General features: G+C 44.7%; 2 protein-coding genes and 1 long non-coding RNA gene across 3 annotated transcripts in view; 2 read left to right on the forward strand and 1 right to left on the reverse strand.

The window, feature by feature from the left end:
- Positions 1-14,316, forward strand: part of AFG2A (AFG2 AAA ATPase homolog A) — a 226,725-nt gene extending 212,409 nt beyond the window's left edge. Inside the window, exon 17 of the mRNA XM_062621656.1 lies at positions 14,180-14,316. Within this exon, the coding sequence (XP_062477640.1) occupies positions 14,180-14,209 (30 nt within the window). The 3' untranslated portion in view covers positions 14,210-14,316. The remainder of the gene's footprint in view (positions 1-14,179) is intronic.
- Positions 9,044-9,977, reverse strand: LOC134165162 (uncharacterized). Its single transcript, XR_009965408.1, has 2 exons — positions 9,640-9,977; positions 9,044-9,546 (listed from the first exon to the last, which is right to left on the reverse strand). It is a non-coding gene; the product is annotated as an uncharacterized LOC134165162 (long non-coding RNA).
- SPRY1 (sprouty RTK signaling antagonist 1) lies at positions 14,235-15,261 on the forward strand. Its single transcript, XM_062621673.1, has one exon. The coding sequence runs from the start codon at positions 14,235-14,237 to the stop codon at positions 15,195-15,197; it is 963 nt and encodes a 320-aa protein (XP_062477657.1). The 3' UTR covers positions 15,198-15,261.
- The last annotated feature ends 4,031 nt before the right edge of the window (positions 15,262-19,292 follow it).

Here is a 19,292-nt window from a genome sequence, read left to right on the forward strand (position 1 = left end):
TTTCGCCATAAGCAAATTAATTTTTTTGTGTACTTGAAAATTTATGGTATGTTTATGAACCCCAACTTGTAACCTGATTGGTGCCAAAGATTATTGCCAATGTAGTAAGAGCTGGTAGGACATCCTAGTTAAATATTGTTATCAGCCCACAGGAACTAGGTAGGAAGTTGTTTTTAACAACTGAACTCATAGTCATTTAACATGCACCTCCACTTCCAACATTTCCATGGTTTGTGGCTGGCTGGCCTTCTCAGTGTCTCCTCAGTGACTTGTCTACCTCAGCTTTCTCTTTTAGTAGTTGCTTACAGATGTGCTATCTTCTACATGCCTTCTGTCTTTGCTGTCCACATAACAAGTAACCTTGCTGGTTTTCCTGACAGGGTTCTTCATTTCTATCTCTCCTTTCTGCAGGGCAGGGGAGGGGGGAGGATATTTCCTGGCATGATGGAAAGCCCTTCATGATGAAAAGTAATTTGTTCCTTTCAAGCAGAAAAATCCACACTTTCCCATAGTTTGCAATTAATGTGGGTATGAAATAGCTGAAAATCCAGCACTCTTAGCTATTTCAGTGGCAGATTCAATTTTTAATATTTTAAATAGCAAATATTTCCTATGTTTCAATAAGAAGCTCTTTCATAAGAGGCCAATTTTTGAGTTTGTTTCTTTTAAAAACTTCAACTTTTTGCATTTACCTTCCAGTAGAGTTATGTGTTCTGCCATACTGCCATGACCGGTGTATAGAAGGTGATAATCAGTAACTTATTCTGATTGACATTAGTAATTGCTATAGAATTGACTTGACATCTAGATAGCATTTAGTGCTAGGCAGTATGTTTCAGTAACACTGGGAAGGATGAAACACAAGACTTTCAAGATCTGCCTGGGGAGGTTAGACGATAGGAATTTTCCCTTACTGCCTTAGAAACAACTTATTTTTACTGTGACTTCCTATGAACTGCTGGGCACTTCTGCTTTGAAAGAATCGGCATCCTGGAAATTTAAGTCTACAGGAGCTACTGGAGCATTTGTAGTTGACTCTTAAGGTTTTTTTTTTCATGTGGCAAGTTCAAAAAAGAAAAGCAAATGGTTTTGAAAAGTAATTTTTGGCACCAATTCAGCTCCAAAAATGTTTTCTATTTAATTCCTATGTTTCACACTGTTTGTGTGATGAAATATGAGTATCACTGCTTCTGAGTTGCTGTACTCTTGTAGAGTTGTGGTGAGAGATCATTTCCATGTCTCTTTAATCATAAAAGAGTAAAAGAAAGGTGTGGGGGTTGTTTTGTGGGTTTTTTTCCCCTCTACAATACCTTCAACACAGAATATCATAGCAATATACTGAAAATTATTTCTTAGCTGCATAAGAATATCATAGGCTTCTGTTTCAAGTGTCTGGAGATGGAACATTTGGAGAAGAAATAAAAAAGTAGTGTTAGCTTGCTGTGAGAACAGAACAGTGTTTAAGTCCTAACAGATATATGTTTAAGTTTTGATCAGCCCTCTACAGAGCTGAAATCCAGTCTGGTGATGACAGCTATTTCACTTATTTTAAGAGGTATGGACATAAATAGCAGCTGAGCAGTTGACCTCAGTATCTACTGAGGCTAAAGACAACCTTTTTTTGAATACTCTGAGGTCTCTGTCTAGCCTTCCATGTGTAAAAGACTGGAACCCACTAAGGAACTGTTTGCTGTTTTGAGTTTTTTGATTTGTTTAATAAACAGGACACGAAATTACTACAAACACTGAATTCAGTCATGCAATGATGTACTTACTCACTCCTAAGCTAACGTAAAAAGCACTGGAAACACACAGTAAGAATGCTAGAAAAATGTGCTGTGTTTTGTTTTTTTCAACAGGGCACACTTGGCATTTTTATCTTTATTAGATGCTTCCTTTAAGCCAGATTATACCAGTGCAGATGTACGCAAAGACCTGTAAGCAACAGTACAGTACCTCCTTTGTGAATACTTCCATATTGCAGCTATGGTCCAAGAAATATCATCTTGCAGTAGCATTATGGCAGTGGTCTGGAAAGTTAGCATGCTACTATAGGGGAAAAAATCCATTTTCTGCATAATTTCCAAAACTGCTGAACTTCAGTTTCCTGAACTTAGGAAGCAATAGATACAAGATCGTAATTAGCCTTTGAGATACTTTAAACAGAGTAGTGGATATGGCCATAATGTATTGGAATTCTTTGGCTTCTCAAGAATACCACGTTTAATGAATCACAGAAAGAACCAAGAATCACACCAGTGGTTTCAGAATAGAGAGCTACTGAGGGAATCTAAAAGAGGACCACCCCCCCCCAACCCAAACACACACACACACACACACACACACACACACACACACTCACACTATTTTTGGTATCATAACATACACATGTTAACTGTGTGTCTGTACATGTTCTTCTGGATGAGAACCAGCAGGAGAGGTGGCACAAGCTTTCCTAGCAGCACAGCTCCTGCCTCTTCTATGGCCTGTCTCCCACCCTGGTGGAAATGAGAGGCTTGGTCATCAGTAACATGACAGTATGTGCATTGGCATGTGTGGTTTATGGGCTTTGTTGTTAAAGGTTTTTTCAGTCTTTTTTGGTGAGGGAAATCTGACCTTTTTAACCCAAATGGTCTTGAGGGATAATATGTTGTGGGTTTTTTAATATATGTAAAATACATGCATATATTAGGTATATAATAAAGTAATTAGAACAAAGAGAGAACACACAAACTATCCCCATAACACAGAAGTCTCCTGACTTCATTTATCCCAAAGGAAGCCAACATTAGTTTTGATTTCCCTAAGAACAGTATCTGGCCCTTGACACTGAATATTCCTTGACAGATAGTTGTTATTACAGAGCAAAATCTCAAGATGCGACTAGCAAGCTCTTCTAGAGTACAACAAACCACAGCAAGCATGCAAGGGATATCTTGGCACTTAATTCAATACTTGAACTGCCAAATGCAAAATAGAATATTTTGGAGAAGTATTACCCATAAAATGAGGAAAAAAAAAAAGCAGATTAATGGCAAAATTATATTTTATCATTCTCTTATTGGGATGCAGCAAACTACCACTGACATTGCTGTACTCTTGTAGAGTTGTGGTGGGGATCTTTTCCACCTTTTCCACCATAAAAGTGTAAAAGAAAAGTGGAGGGTTGGCTGGTTTGTTTTTTCCCATGAGAAGCCAAAGTCTGTAAATTCTTATGTATTGAAGCAGATGATGCTGCAGCCTGAAATACATGTGGCTCTGTCACAGAGACAATCTGTGGCATGTTCATTTTCCTGGAGCCAATTCCTGGTCCAAAAGCAATGGCAACACCCTAGCTATTTGAGAATTGGATCTCTAGATAGACTCTGCCATAGGCATCATTTGGTGTTATACACCTGTATTCAGATTCAGGGGAAGATGTTTCTGTGGGGGGAAAAAAGGACAAAAAAATCAGCACTTGGTGCAAACTTCTTTTCATGAATCCATGGAAAAAATGCTTGCATTCCAGGAAATTGAAGGTCATCTTTTAAAATCTCATTGGCCTTTTGATTGGTAAAGCAGAACCAAGACGTGACATAGCTGCTAAGTTACTGCTTCCCTACAGAAGCTGTTACAGCTGTGGAGAGAAGCTAAACTTAGTTGTTGACACGCTGTTCTTGAGAACGACAAAAGAGATTGTGTTCATTAGGCCAATCCCATCATTCTTGTTAAAAGCGGTCTCAGGTTTCCATGTATATTTTCAAATCAAATTAGAAACGCTGCTCCTGAGACCTCCTTCAGCTGACAGTGACAGATTGCACAACCTGATAAATAGTAGGCATTCCTAGAGCTGTACTTAATACCAGAGTAGCCAGAAGTGGTTAGATAATAAAAACATACACAGAGCCCTGTATTTAAGTTATCAGAGAGCTTTACATCTTCTGGTAATGCAGTCCACACCTGGGGAGTGACCACTTCTCTAAAAGAAATGGGAAGGGTTTGTTCTTTGGTGGTTTTTGAAGCTAAATGCTATTATTCAGACAGGGTGGCTTTCCTCTGGCTAGTTTTTTATCAACTGTAATTAAAACAGCCACCTCCTTTTACTCAGTTCTCAGCATGTACTTACACAGCTATATCTACACTACTTAATCCCACCAGGAGCATCTTTGTAGCCCTACCTGTTTGTTACCTAACTCGGCTGTAGAAGAATGCAAGAGAAATGGAAAACCAGGTTTACAGGCCTTAAAAAAAAAAAAAGAATAGAACCCACTCTGAAATATATGGTTGCAGAAATTAAATTACCCATGTTTCCTCCTTTCCCACTGAATCAATAGTCGCCACATTAATAGATTGGGATTCTTTTCTTATTTCAATTTCTTGCTAAAAATTCAGCAGAATACAGCTGGGGAAACTGGGGTTGATGCATAATCCAGGAACCTGACACCTTTCAAAATTATTATTCATGGTTGCAATGAGCTATCTTGAAGGAGAGAAGTGAGGACTGCTCCACTGAGCATGTTCTTATTTTGTGCCCTCATGGGCTTCTATGTTCGAGGGCTCCAACCTGCAGCTTCCTTCAGGGGAGCTGGGTTTGCTCAGCCATGTCACCTCATGCATGGCCACAGTTTTTACCTGGCACAATCTTCATACAGAAAGTTGAGCATTTAGTCAGATACCAGGTTGAAAGAGACACCCAAGCAATTACTCTCTTAATTCACTAATACTTCTATAATGTGGCTTTGCAGTGATGAGTCTTTTTGTTGCCTCTGACAGCAGATGCACACAGCAGAGTCAGGACTGGGAAATTTTGAAACACGCACAATCCAAAATCACAAGAAAGGATGAAGAGCTTTTAACAGCCCGCTTCTTACATTCATAGACCTTTGTTTCCTTCTCCTCAGTGATGTTAAAACTATAAGATATATACATATATATACATGTATTTCTGACAATGTAGTTCAGCCCAGGAATACTTCCTATTGGTGAAAACTGACATAGAACAGAACTAACTCTGATTTCTGTGCAAGGAATCATGTTCTCAGTAGATAGTAGAAGGCAACTACCTTAGTGCTACTACAGGAAACAATGAGTTGCAGGTAAAGTAATTTACAATTGATGTAAGTTATCATCTGTATTAAGCAGTAGTGACAATTTTCATTTTTCACAAAAGTTTTGCAGAACTAGTATCAGCTAATTTGCTAAAAGACTTAAAAATTAATACAAAGTAATGAAGACATGAGTATCTTATATAAGCACAACCATTTAGTGCAGCAGCTAAACATGAAGTCTGCAGAGACAGTTCTCCAAGGAAGAAATAAACTTGATCAGAAAAGCACTAACTCTGGTATCTGAAGGAGAAATGTGAACGTACCAGTTGCCTATATGGCAAGTGAGTACTGAAAAATGAAGAGACATGTTGTGGCTTGCCCTTAGAGGAGTGAAATTTTGCCTCTTGTTAGGTGCCTTTACCAGTGTGTTGTCTTTCCTGTAGCTTTTCTTCAATGCTATTTGTCTTCAATTACAGTTTTGACAGCTAAAGTCCCTTTGCTATTCTTCACAGCAAAAGCAAGGTAGCATTAAAAGTACCATTTGGGAAGACCAAAAAAATCACATAGATTCTACCTAAGTTGCAGCTCCCCCATTGTTTCTCGCTAATCCCTGTTTGCCAAATTGGCCTTTCGGGGATTCAGAAGCAGGTAGCATGTATGACGAACCCTGTATCTCCAGCTACTCACCATGCTTGGGAGGAATACCCAAGGAAAACACCGGTTTCTCCAATATGGTGCAAGAGATGGGGAAGGGAAGCATGCTCTCAAACTCTCGACTTATTATACAAACCTTTGCATTTTCTTTCTTTTTCATTTCTGCTGAATTCGGCCAGCCCCCAGCCAGCCCCCCCGCTCTGCAGCATTTCCTGTGTACTTTGATTCAGTGTTCAAATGTTCACGAAGCAGGTTCACATTGAGGTTTGTCCCTTTGTTCTCAGAGGTTTGCCTGGCTGTTGCCTTTTACTATCTCTTCTGCCTCTAAGAAAAACTGATGTTATCTTCTGAAGAGAAAACTCAAGGTTTCTGTTTGCAACTTAGGATTTCCTGTGTGCCTATTCCCCGCCTGTGCAGTGATGGTGAGGAGTAGCTTTACATGGCCGCACTTCATCACAGAGCTTTCAGAGCAGTCCTTGCACAGAAGGTGAAGAAATCCCCAGCTACTGGTGCCTTTGATCTCAGATAAAGGTCAACCTGTCTAGCAGAAAGCGTGATCAGAAATGCTACCTCACATCACCCTTCACTTTCCCTTCCTTACCCTGAAGTGATTCCCTGTACTTTTCAGGGTACAGGTTTTTACTTCAACTCTTTGGAGCAGCTTTACTTCATCTCATGCACCAGCTTAAGCCAGGACCACCAAAATTTTCAATGAGTTGTTAAGAAACTGTCCACAATGCTTATTATTACAGCAATGTTTAATAGCTATTGTAGGATTTTGTTGGTTTACTGTTTGGGGATTTTTTAATACATGTAGGCTTACTAGTGTGTTAAAAATTTAGTTATACTCGTCTTATCCCAGCAAGCACATACTGTTTCCTTACACTGAGAGTTTCTGAGGGGACTGCTGTGGGTCCTGAGCCTGCAAACACTAACACCTTCAAAGTTCCACCCAGCGCAAAACTTTTGGGAGCTGCAGGTACCAGTTGTTTCTCCCAATACCCACCTCTGCAAGATTACACTGCACGTCTCCTGGGGGAAATACATCACTTATGCATTCTACAGGTAGCAGTTTCATTTATACTTTCGTTATAAATGCTAACATAACATCTTTTTTTTTTAAATGGCTTTTGAATCCCTCTGTAACTTCAGAAATGTTGTTACAGCTGTGAAGATTGGTTGTTAACTGACAAATAACTTGCACAAAGGCAAATGTTCTCTGCTGAGTTTCCTCAAAGCCATATTGGCTCAAGATAGTTATCACCACAGAAGATGAGTGATGGGAACAGTAAATATTGAATGCTTCAAGTACAGGCTGTTTGTCACCTCCTCTGTCTGAAATGGTACTCTGCTGATACATGGGATAGTTCTTACTCTTCGTAGACTAAGCCACCTTGTGCTGCTTAGAAGGAGCAGTGAAGTTCCAGTGTCTGGGACCGAGTATGTGTCCTCCTTTTTGACCAGGATCTGCACCTTAGCAGGGCCTAGGAGATGGCGCTGAGGGGGAAATGCAATGGTGTTCCCAGGTGGGATGCAACATGGAAGCAGCATTACTTGTTACTGATAGTGGGAGGATCGTAATTTATCCAATTAATCTTTACAGAGGTGTAGTTCACTACCTATAAAGGTCAGTCAAGTGACCTAGAGATGGAAGTTGCTTCTGGGTGTGGATTAGGGAGAAAACCAAACAAAACCCAATGATAGACTTGCCTTTTATTCTGTACAATGAGCCTTTCGGCACACTGAAGCTTGCAGGAGGAGAAGTAGCATATGACTGCAGAAGGTGGTGGTTATCTCCAGTACATGATCCTCAAAGTGAGAGTGGAAACAGGGACTGAATCATGACTATCAGCCATCATTCAGTCTCTTCAAGCTCATTCTGGGAGGTTTTTCAGAATGATTAACTTTGGGCATAGAGGGCTGGTCTCTCCTGACTTGTTGGTGGGGGAGACAGACACCTTTGGATCACGGTTTGGAGAAGGAAAAATAACTTGGGTGCATTGGATTCCCGTCTGTGTGTCAATCCTCAAATTAAGGTGGTGCCAGGATGTAGTCATAAGGTGTGTCAACCCTCTTCCAAGTTTCCAGTTTAAGCTCCAGAATTTTAGCTCTCCTTTCTCTAACCACAGCTTCTCGCTACTGTAATTTCCAAGAAAAATCTAATGAGATGACTTGCATGACATGCAGGCATGTTTGCTTGAGTCCGTGGAGAGCCTTCTGACATAGCTGTACGGTTTTCCTGTGTTTCGGTGAAGTGTTCATTCAGGTGCCAAGTGATAGTAAACCACTGCCAGTATTCTTGGTGATTTTACTGACCCATTTAAGTGCAGTTCTGTATTCCTAAAACCCAGCTCTTAGGCTTGGCATCAGTTTATTAAGGTAGTATGGGCTTTAGAGATGTGAAAGGAAAAGCAATGTTTTCACAGTAGTATCCTAGGAAAAAGACACACAAACTTCTGTAAGATGCCAGCCAGTTGCTAAATGCCAGTATTCTTGGTCATGGAGCCAAGCCTCACTGACAAGGTGGGCTCTGCTCTGTGACCCACCACGGCTCACCTACAGCTCACCTGCTGCTGCCTCTGTTGATGTTGCTGCAAGAACTGTGTATCACCTACCTACGTAAATGCAGTGTCTTTTGCTTTGTCTTTATTCAGAACAGAGTTGCTTTGGGGAAGAAAGCTAAAATATAGCAGACAATAGATTTGCAGGAAGTGCTGCTCTGCAGGAGTGATTTCTGTTGGTTTTCTTAGTAATTTTTGTTCTTTGCTAGGGATTTCTGCAAATTTGAGCTGTGACAGCTTCCTCAGTTTTCCAGCAGATTTCACTGGAAACAGGTTTATACTTTGTGCTTGCAGTGTGTCTGAGAATGCTTTTGAGGAGCAGTCACCTTTTCTGCATCCCTAGCAATATGAATGCTAAATTGGGATAATTTTATGACCATTTTTATGCTGCTGTTTGTCACTTGAGCCTCTGTAATTGGAAGATGGCATTTATAGTTTGTCTATACTGGCCATTGGTTAATTACAAACTTAGAAGTATTAGTGATATTCTGTATATAACCTTTCATGCATCAAGATTTTATTTGATAGAGAAATACGTGATTGAAGTAAAGTTTAGTGACTACAGTTTAGTAAAGTGACAAATAAATTTATATATATAATTTGCATATTTTCTTTCCAAGCCTAGTGTAGTTTGATGGAAAAAAATAACTGCACTGCAGCCATGAGTGTGATCTGGGTGGACAGAATCGGTCACAGAATACCAGCATTGTACAAGTTCGTTCTTGTTTTAGGGATTATTTGCTTCTGGGTGAATGTTGCTGCTAAGTAGCTCCACACACACATATATATATATATATATATAGGCAAAATGTGGGAGAATATGATTTTGGGGAAAGATATTGTAAAAAGCCATTTAGAATATTGCAGAGAAACTTGGGGCTACAGCGGTGTTCAGCCAAGCACTAGAAAGCTCAACTACTCCAAGGCATAGTATGTTGTTGTAAAATAATTCTCAGACTTTTGATTTCTTCTTACGGCATTTTTCCATGTTCTTGCAGTTGCCTTTTAATACTCTTTAGGCACTTAAAAAACCAAGCAAACCACCCCCAACAATCATCAAAGATAATATTTGTCCATAAAAGTAATGGGTCAGAAGGCATCGCTGTGCTCTCTTCAGCACTGTGGCAGAAATGCAGTGATGACCTTTGGATGGGACTTCCAGAGTTTGGGATGGGAAGGTGGCAGAGATGGACAACCATGTGAATTGTGCAGTCCCTCGATGCCACTTGCAAATGGGTCAGAAAAGCCGTTTCCTATCACAGGGGTAAACACTTTCAGAAGTCCTCGGCTAGCTCTTTGTTAGGCTGAAAGAAGCAGAAACTTTTTATGGCTATAAAGGAATAGCTCTGCCACCTGGCTAGACCATGCTTGAAGGGCGCTGGTGCTAAAACACATACCGGAGCCTGCGGACTCGAGCCCCACGGCCTAGTCTCTGGTCAGCAGGTACGCCTGTATCAGCGCATCCTTCCCCGGCCGCCGTTCCTCAGCCCCGCGGCAAGGCGGCCGGCCCTCCGTCGTGTCTGCCGCCGTACCGGGCCCGCTCCCACCTCTGCCACCTGCACTGACCCCCGCCGGGCCCGGGTCGGCCTCTCCCACCTTCCCCCACGCCGATGAGGCGGGTGCGGCACCCGCTCCCCCGCGCTCCCCCTGCCGGCCGGGGGCGGCGCCGGGGCCGAAGAGCCGCGGCCGCCAGGACAAGCCCCCGCGGGGCCGGGAGCCGCCAGCCGAGCCACGGCCGCGGGGCACGGGTTCGCTCTCCGCGCACATACGCACCGGCGCCTTGCCGGTGGGGCCGCTCGTCCGGCGAGAGTGGCCGGTGGCCGTAACCTACGCGAGAGCGGCTCCCGGGAGGGCGGGAAGTCCACTCCGGGATTTCGGGGGCGCCGCGGAGTGACACATTGACATCACGGGGGCGCGGCCGCGGGGCGGGCGGGGGCTGCGCGCTGAAAGGCGGTCGGGCGCGGCCGCACTCACTTTGGGACGGCGCGGAGCGGGCGCGGGACTACGCGGCTGCCTCCACTGTCTGGGGTGGACTCTGTGCTGGGGCTGCCAATGTGCCCCGGGGAGCAGGCGCTCACCTCGGCCGTAGGTAAGCCCGGGCGGTGCTCGCCGCCTTTCCTCCCAGCCGCTCAGGTGCCGGGGGTGTGGGCGGGCGGCGAGGGGCTCCGCAGCCGGCGGGCGGGCGAAGAGCTATGGGGCGGCCGCGGGGGGAGGCGAGGCAGAGCAGAGCGCTGCCTGGCCGCCGCCGTGTGGAGGTGCGGGCGAGCGGCGGACTGGCCTCGCTCGGCGCCACACGCCTGGCTTTCGGTGCGGGGCAGCGGGTGACCTGGCTTCCTGGGCGAGCAGCGTTCAGCTGCATTTTGCTGGTAATGATAAAACTTGCAGTTCTGTGATTGCCTGCCGTGCTTAACGCGGGGTCGCGTTTGAGTGCTGGAGCCTTGCTTGATCCCCGCGAAATGCGAGGAGGCTCCGGAAATCTCCGTGCGAGGGTTTCTGTGTTCTGGGCTGCCCGGTCTTCTTGACGCGCTGCCCGTGCTTCCAAGCCTGTCAGTCAGTCGGGCAGCCTCCGGCAGCAACAGCAAGCACATGGCAGTTTGCAGCGAGCTTGCAGAGCCATTGCGCTCTGCTTTCGTTTGCAGCTCACCGGGGTGCGCATTGAAAGCGCGTGTATTGCAAGCAAGTGCTTCTTCGTGGGTGTTTTACCTCCTAAAAGTTAAATAATCTTGCACTAGGGGTTGTGGTCGCGCTTTGCCCGAAGGGACTCGCGACGAGGACCGTGCAGTGAAGCCGGGCCCGGGAGGGCTCGTCAGGGACTACCCCCGCCGGGGAAGAGAAACCACGGCCCGAGCAGGAGCCCCGCGTCCGCCTGCTTGGAGACCTTCTTCAGTGCCTGACCCCGCTGTCCGGCGCTAGAGCGAGATAAACTGCTTGCAGGGAAACGGCTCGATCTGTTCCGCACCGCCTCCAGACCGGGACCCTCGCCGCCGAGGGACAGAGCTGCGTCCCTCGGGGGTCTTTGGCTCGGCGGGAGAGCGCGTCAAGGGAGCGCGGCCCGCTGAATGCTGACCCCTGAGCCAGGAGTACTGCGGCCCGCAGCATAGTTGGATTTTCCTCCGCTCGCCGAATAGGACGTGAAGGTCGGCGAGGGCTTTGCAGAGACGAGGAGCGCAGCACGCCCGCCTTCCCCCGCCCGGCGGGGCCAGGAGGGCCAGGGGTCGGGGACGCGGCCCCATCGTTACCCTGCCCCGCGGAGCTACCTCCCTCGCACGGGGGATTTCCCATCACTAGTGACTCCTTGGAAATAAGTAAGTCGGGGGCTCGTCGCGCTTTACTTTCGCACCGGGGCATTCAGCCTGCGAGCAGGTGCCGCCGGGCGCACAGGCGCGGCGCCTGCTTGGCGGGGCACGAGCACCGCGGCCCCACGCCGGACCCTCTTCCCAGAGAATGGAAAGCGCACAGGGACCGGGTTGCGGCGAGCGGAAACGGCCCGGCGCGGCGGGTCGGGGGGTGTGACAGATCCCGCGGCACCGGTGCCCTGAGGGGACGTGTGGGGGTCTGCAGTGTTGTGCTCGTGGGACTGAACGTTGAGGGCGGGCGGCTGAAAATGAGCAGAACGGTGAAAGCGACCCCAAACACACCCTCGGGCGGCTCCTGGCGTGGGATGGGAGAGCAGCCCCTGAGGTGCTGTGGCGGGGAATCCCGGGCGCTGCAGTGGCCGGTCGGCCGGGTGCTGCCGCTTTAAATGCCGAGAAGTCCGCCCTCCTGAGGCAGCGCCGACCTCGGTCCTGCCCTCCCTCCTCTCAAAAAGGGGGAGCAGGGAAAGGAGGGAGGAAAAAAAAAAAAGCCCTTGTTTTCATTCATAACTTTTTTTTTTTCTTTCTTTCCTCCCCTTCTTTCCCCTCCTCTTCCTTCCGCTCCGCGCCTCGCCCCGCTCGGGGCGCAGAGGGCGCCGCGCCGCCGCCAGCCCGGGGCTGGGGGGGGAGAGTTGCTGAGGTAATGGGCGGGAGCGCTGCCCCGCGGCGGAGACATCGCGGGCTGTGCGGCTTTGGGCGCGGAAACGTGAGGTTCCTCGGCGTGTTCGCCGTGTTATTGTATTTTATTGGCCTGGGAGGGGTTGAAGGGGGGCTTTTAAACTTGGTTGCTCGGGGTGGAGGTGGTTTTTTGAACTGTGCAGCTGGTCTTGTCAGTCTGCGAGCCGGGTTGATGTTGCGCTTTTCCCCCAAAGATGGCACTGAATGTCTTTCGCATTTCCTTGGGATATTATTTTTCATCCCCTGGGAAGTCCAGCTCCTGGTCGGTCCAGCTGTAAATCTTTCACTTTTCACATTCATTCACCCTTGGTCTGTTGTGGATTTGTATTCTGCGCTGGTGAAGAAGGCAGCTCGTTCTGTGGGGTGAATCAGAAGCGGGCGCACTTGGTTTTCCTTAATTCCCGTTTATCTGGCGACCCTAAAGCCCACAGAGTCGATATTAAATGTAAAATCAAATCTTTGGCTGCTGGGTGAGCACCAAGGCTTTGTGTCGTGGGAGAAGCTGTCGCTTACCATTTATTAGTGGTCAGGGTGATGAAGATGCAGAGTACCTGTTAGAAGAAACCTTTCCTGCTCTCGCTTTGCCTCTTTCTCTCGTGAGTGGGGAACAGCTCCATGCTGGCTGTGCTTTGGATAAACAAGGCAGATTCTTGCTCGTGATTACCAGATGAGTTTTGGAAGTGCTTGATAGCACTTATATTTCTCCTCTTTCAGGTAAACATGTGTGACATCTCAGAGGAAGAGAAAAGGGACTTTTTCCCAGAATGTCAATAAAGTGTTGTTTTTTGTTGTTTTTTTTTTTTTAATTGTTTTTTATTTTTATTTCTTGGTTCTCTATAAATGTGGCATTCAGGTGACTTGTCTGAATTTTCATATAGGTACAGAACTATCACTGCAGTTTTCTCGATGTTCTGATCTTCATGTTGATAACTAGGCAGACTGAAAAGGAATCAAAATATGTAATCTTTATTTAAAAGTCAGTCTAGAAGATGTACTTATTTGAGAAGCTTTTAATCTGTTTTTTAGGAAAATTGATTTGTTATTTTATTATATATTGTTGGTTGGTTTTGTTTGTTTTGTTTTTTTTTTTTTGGTCACCAGCTGTTAACATTCTGAATCTTGAGGTACTTTTTATGTGACACCTAACTCATTTTAGCCTTTTCTACCCTTCTTCTTTCACATGGTGGCCTGTGGTCAGAAAATACTTGAAAACGTGCTGTTCACACCCTTACTTTAATTTTTTAAGGAGCATATTAGATTTGTATGTTAAGTTACTCCCCTGTGGAAAATGCCTTGGCCACTTGACAGACCTTCGTTCAAGACTTTAACGCACACGCATCACTTCAAATAGGAGACTTCCCCAGTGCCAATCTGTTGAGCGCTGTTGCTGCAGATTCAGACAGAAGAGTGAGGATTGTGCAGGTTCTTTCTTCATTGTACCATGCAGAACACAACCCAGACTATGTTCCTGCCCTTTTCCAGCTTGGTTTGGGGGGCGTTCTCAGCATTGTTATTGCTGGTTAGACAGACTATCCTTGTTTCAGCGTTGAGTTCAGTAGCAAGTGAGAAGCACTTTGCATGGCTTGCCAAGTAAGTGTACAGGTTAGTACTCGAAATTTTTTATTTTTTTAATGGCACGGGGTCTCCTTGCATTCCACACCTATGATGCCATACTCAGACTCTCCCCGTTATTGGATTTTGGCCAGGTCCTCAGCACTGTTGTAATCCCCTGCTGAAAGAGATCAGTACCAGGTGGCTAGCGTAATTTGTGGTTTGCCATATCATTTCTGTTTTCAAGAAGTATCCTGTTCTTTATTCTTCTTTTGCCCTTGTTCTAGTGTATTTGTGTATACATGTACACATACAATGTTTATTTATACCTTCTGTCTTGCTATTATTATTTTAGGGTTTCAGATGCATGCCAAGTTCCCACTGAATGCCAGAAGTAGCAATCACTACAGATGGAGCCCCAAAGTCAACATGGCAGCGGTGGCTCACTAGTGGTGATTCAGCAGCCCTCCTTGGATAGCCGGCAGCGGTTGGATTATGATAGAGAGAGCCAGCCAGCAACCATCTTGTCACTGGACCAGATCAAGGCAATCAGGGGCAGCAATGAATACACCGAAGGTCCATCTGTGGTGAAAAAGTCTGGTCCGCGAACAGCACCAAGGCAAGAGAAGCATGAAAGGACTCATGAAATTATACCGATTAATGTGAATAATAATTATGAACACAGACCCAGCCACGTGGGGCATGTGGCACATCAGAGTAACACGAGGGCTCCCATCTTGAGCAGATCAACCAGCACAGGGAGTGCAGCCAGCTCTGGGAGCAACAGCAGTGCCTCCTCAGAGCAAGGGCTGCTGGGACGGTCACCTCCATCCAGGCCGGGGTCAGGCCACAGATCCGATCGGACAATCCGGACGCAGCCCAAGCAGTCATCTCTAGTTGTAGATGATCTGAAGGGTCCTCTGAAAGAGGACTTGACGCAGCACAAGTTTATCTGTGAACAGTGTGGGAAGTGCAAGTGTGGCGAGTGCACGGCCCCGAGGGCCCTCCCTTCTTGCTTGGCCTGCAACCGACAGTGCTTGTGCTCTGCAGAGAGCATGGTGGAGTACAGCACCTGCATGTGTTTGGTCAAAGGGATCTTCTACCACTGTTCTAATGACGATGAAGGGGACTCTTGCGCGGATAATCCCTGCTCTTGCTCCCAGTCACACTGCTGTTCTAGGTACCTGTGCATGGGAGTGATGTCCCTGCTTCTGCCTTGTTTGCTCTGCTACCCTCCTGCAAAAGGATGCCTAAAACTCTGTCGGGGGTGTTACGACCGCATCAATCGTCCAGGGTGCCGATGCAAGAACTCCAACACGGTCTATTGTAAACTGGAGAGCTGCCCTTCCCGGGGTCAGGGCAAGCCCTCATGATTTTTGGAGGGAGGTTTACTTCCTTCAACTTCAGTTTTTCAGGTTATAGCTGATTTCTTTTTTTTTTCCCTCTCCTTCTCCCCCCGCTCTCATTTTGGGGGAGGCTGTTCTTTTGCTTCCTTTCTGTCTCCCCAACTTCAATTACACAAGTTCTTCCCTTTGCGTCTTTGCTCTCCTCTTCCTGTTGGCTGGGTGTCGAGCATTTTACATAGTCATTGCTGTTCCTTGGTAAGTGTGGACCTTGAATCTGCATCTGCTGCTTGCTTTGGCAGGGTCTTTTGAGTTTGTAACTGAACCACTCCTGAAAGAGATAGTGAGGGCTCACTGGGCTCTTCAAGTTTTTTGCTCTGTGAATATCTTCCCAAAGATGTTTTTCATTCTCAGCAATTCTGTTATTTTTAACTTAACCCCCTGGGTACCAAGGAAGAACAACTTTCATGAGTGAGCTGGATTGTGAAATAATTTTTTTTTTTATGTGTGTCCTATCTGGAGAAGGTTGTAAAATAAAGGCTTTTCCAAGTGAAAGGCCTGACTCTTCTATAAGCAGCATGTTTTTTGGTTTGGTTTTTTTTTTTTTTTTGCCTTCCCTCCTCTCTTGTCTCAACTTTCAAGAACATTCTTGGTTCTGGTTCTAAGAATTACCCTGCCTTCTTTTTCTTTTTTTTTTTTTAATACTTTTTCAATGTAACTTCACTTTTTGCTACACTGTGTAGATCTTCACATTGGAGACATTACAGCTGCAGCATACTCATTTCTTTTGCTGTCAGCTCTTTGAAGGATATTGCTCACTCCACCCTCCTGCTCTTGTTTTTATAGTCAGTATCAGTTGATATTAAAGTTGGTGGTGTTCATGTATCCAAACAGCCTTCAGGTGCCCTTGAGTCACCTAACTGTTCTTGAATCCTTCTTGTTTCTTGTCATCCTTCGGTTTGGTGAATTTAGCTCTGCTCTGTACTTTATAAATTTATTCTGTCCCTGTTTTATTGCCTTAGCCACAAATTGTGGTCCTTTTTTGTATATTTTATGTATAAAACAAAGTTGAATCCCAACTATTTTTAAGACAAAAGTCTGTTAAAACTTTTTTATTGTAAAGAATATTTATTATGTGAATCTCTATTATTTTATGATATTTATTGCAAAAGACTTTGAAAATGTACTCATGTCTGAATATAACAAAGTATCAATACCTAACGAAATAAGAATGACACGAAGAAAGTACATATGTTAACTATAATGCAGAAAATATATTAATTAATGAAAATGGCTCTTATTCTTTCGTTACAATGACAGGTTGTGAGCTATGTGCCTGTGTTGCTGGGGTTTCTCCTCCCTGTGGGTCTGTCAGGTGGCAAATAACTTCCTGTTGATACTTCAAAACCACTAGTCTGTGCTCTAGTTTAGTTTACCTGATTTTAAGGTTGTTTTTTTTTTCCTATATATCAAGTAAATTTTTTGCTCCGGAATATTTAATACTGTTGAATGTATACCTTGTGTTTAACAGTGCTAAGAAGTCTAGGCCCTATTTATTTACCAAAGCATTCAGAAATACAGTTGTGGAGGAGGAAACCATAACTTCAGGTTTTTCGTTTCCTAAAAAACACTAAATTAACCTGTAAACCTATTTTAAATTTTCCTCTATAGAGGAAATTGGCTGGTTAAATTTTACAACAGCTGAAGTAATGAATCTACCAAGGTCAAACCTAATTAAAAAGGCAAGAGGCAGGATAAAAAGATAATGGTTGTGTTCCTGCAGTTTGCTAGTGTTGAAATTTTGGGGGATGGTGTTTGTGTTGACCCTGTCTATGGCTTGTTTGGTTCTTTTCCCACGTTTTTTCAATGTCAACTGTCTTTATCTTCTGTCTTTAAATTAAAAGCTCTTAAGGGTGACCTGAGTTTCACAGCTACTTGTGGCCATTTGACACATACTCGAAAAAAAGCTTTTCATTGGGAGTGAATGGGAAACCTCTATTCTTCTGTTCATGTGGGTCAAGGCTAACACCACATTTCTTCTAAAGTAAAAAGTTTATTAAATGGGTGTCTTTCAGACAAAGTGGTTCTAGAGAAACTAAACTCAAAACGCAACATTTGGCAAGTTATTACTGGTTTAGAGGTCCTGCTGCTTCAAATTGCCTTGTTCAAGCTGTTCTAACTCATACCATACTGATGACTTGATTGAGCTCAGCTTTTGTAGTTATTCTGTCAAAGCTGATCCAGTGCCTTATAATGGGCTGCTTGAAAAGGTGTTTGCCTTATTAAATGGCCTAGATAACTTCTGTGAGGTACAAAGTGAAATCATCACCTGGTTACATCTAGGAAACAGTATATACAGTTAGTGATGCTGCTCTCCTGGCCTCTGAGAGACAAAGTTGATGGTCTGGGAGGGTTACAGGGTGGCAGTGTGGATATACAAAGTTTGCTTTCCAAGATGTACTCTTCAGGAAATGAAACAAACCTAAGATAGCAATGTTTCTGAGGAGCAGGCGACTTGCTTTGCACTGCTTTGCTATCACCAGTGTTTCTCTAACAGTGGCAGCTGCAAACAGCCCTTGGATGACAGTTAAATCCAAATGGTCTCCCTTGGTCATGTATGACCATTTTTAAGACTGTATACAGACACTCAAAAATACTGAGGCACCTGCCTCTCCATAGCTGGGTACAATCCAGCTGTGTGTTGATTAAGTTCGCTTTAAAGGGTGTTAGGTATTCCTCTTCAAGAACAGTTTTGTATTGCACACCTCTTGTCTCTCTTTTTTTGTTTCACCCAAGTGACTTATGTGGGCTTTGGTTTGGTTCCTAGCAGGAGAGATGAAAGCCTGAAGGAACTCAAACATACTGTCTGTTATTATCTTCTATCATGAGCTATGTCATAGCACTGTTTCAGATTTTGTTAAAAAAAAAATCACCAACAACCTACACTCTAGTTAGTCACACTAACGAATGCTCCCTTTACTAACTAAACTTTGGGAATAACTTCAGACTGCTGTTCCTCAGGAGGAAAAATTGACTGAACAATGAGATGACAGCTCCTTGTATCTTAAATGGTATTCTAGTTGACAGGTGTTACCTGCAGAAGATAGTGTTAAAGCAATACAAATACTAGTGTTTGGGCTGGGTTGTTTTTTTTTTTCCCTTGGGTTAGGTGCTCTGTTGTTTGTACTTAATGCACATGTAGAGGTATTTGAGTTGACTTGCAGGTCCTCTGGAACATTGCCTTATGGAAATGACTTGAGACTTCTCCTGGGCAGACAGATTTTTGTGGTGTAGACCACACAGGATTGCATGAAAGTCATATCCTTTTAGCAGAAAAAAATTGAGCAAGCTTACAGCTGCATGAAGTAAGCCTCCAGTAAGATTGAGGGGACAAAAGTTACTTTAAATATGCCTTAAGTGATCAGTCCTTACAATCTGTTCTTTCTGCAGGATAGCAACTGGAATGACCAGCTAGACATCCTGTGTTTTGTTGTAATGGGGTTTGCTAAAGGCTAATGAGATTTCTGGTGATGAGGAGACTTGAAGTGCAGATTTCAGTTCTTCAACCTTAAATTGGGCTGTCTGGGTTGCTTTCTGCTTGTCAGGAGAGCACCAGACTATGATTATGATGTAGGTCGTAGAATCACTTCTCAGTTGTTTTCAGATAGCTTTGGGATCCTGCCTTGAAGAACGGAGAACTCTGTATAAAACAGTTGTGTAATTAGGTGGCAAGTTCAGCTGACCTACTAACCCAATTGTACAGGTCAGTGATGGATTTGCCTGCCATCTGCTTGTACACAACATAGTCCCGCAATGTGTCGCGTAAGGTCTAAGATGAAGGAAAAAGGGAAGTCCCTCCAGCAAGCTGAAATTCAAGTCTTGGTTTGCTTACAGTCTTGAAACTTTTGGCAACAAATGTGTTTTGGAAACAGATGGTAAATAAGTTTCCACATTCCGTACTAGGGGGTTCACTAAGGACAGCTTCATTACAGTAATGCTGGTGTGGATGGTAGCGTGTTCTGCAATGGGATCATGCTTAACTACTGAAAAGTACTTGCTCTCATTTATAGTTCCATATCATAAAGACAGGTGGGAAAGGATTAGCTCCCCTGTCTGGGATAAAGC

The sequence above is a fragment of the Pezoporus occidentalis genome, unplaced genomic scaffold (genome assembly GCF_034315485.1).
Source record: "Pezoporus occidentalis ecotype Australia unplaced genomic scaffold, CSIRO_AGI_Poc_V1 ctg230, whole genome shotgun sequence".
Lineage (NCBI taxonomy): Eukaryota > Metazoa > Chordata > Aves > Psittaciformes > Psittacidae > Pezoporus > Pezoporus occidentalis.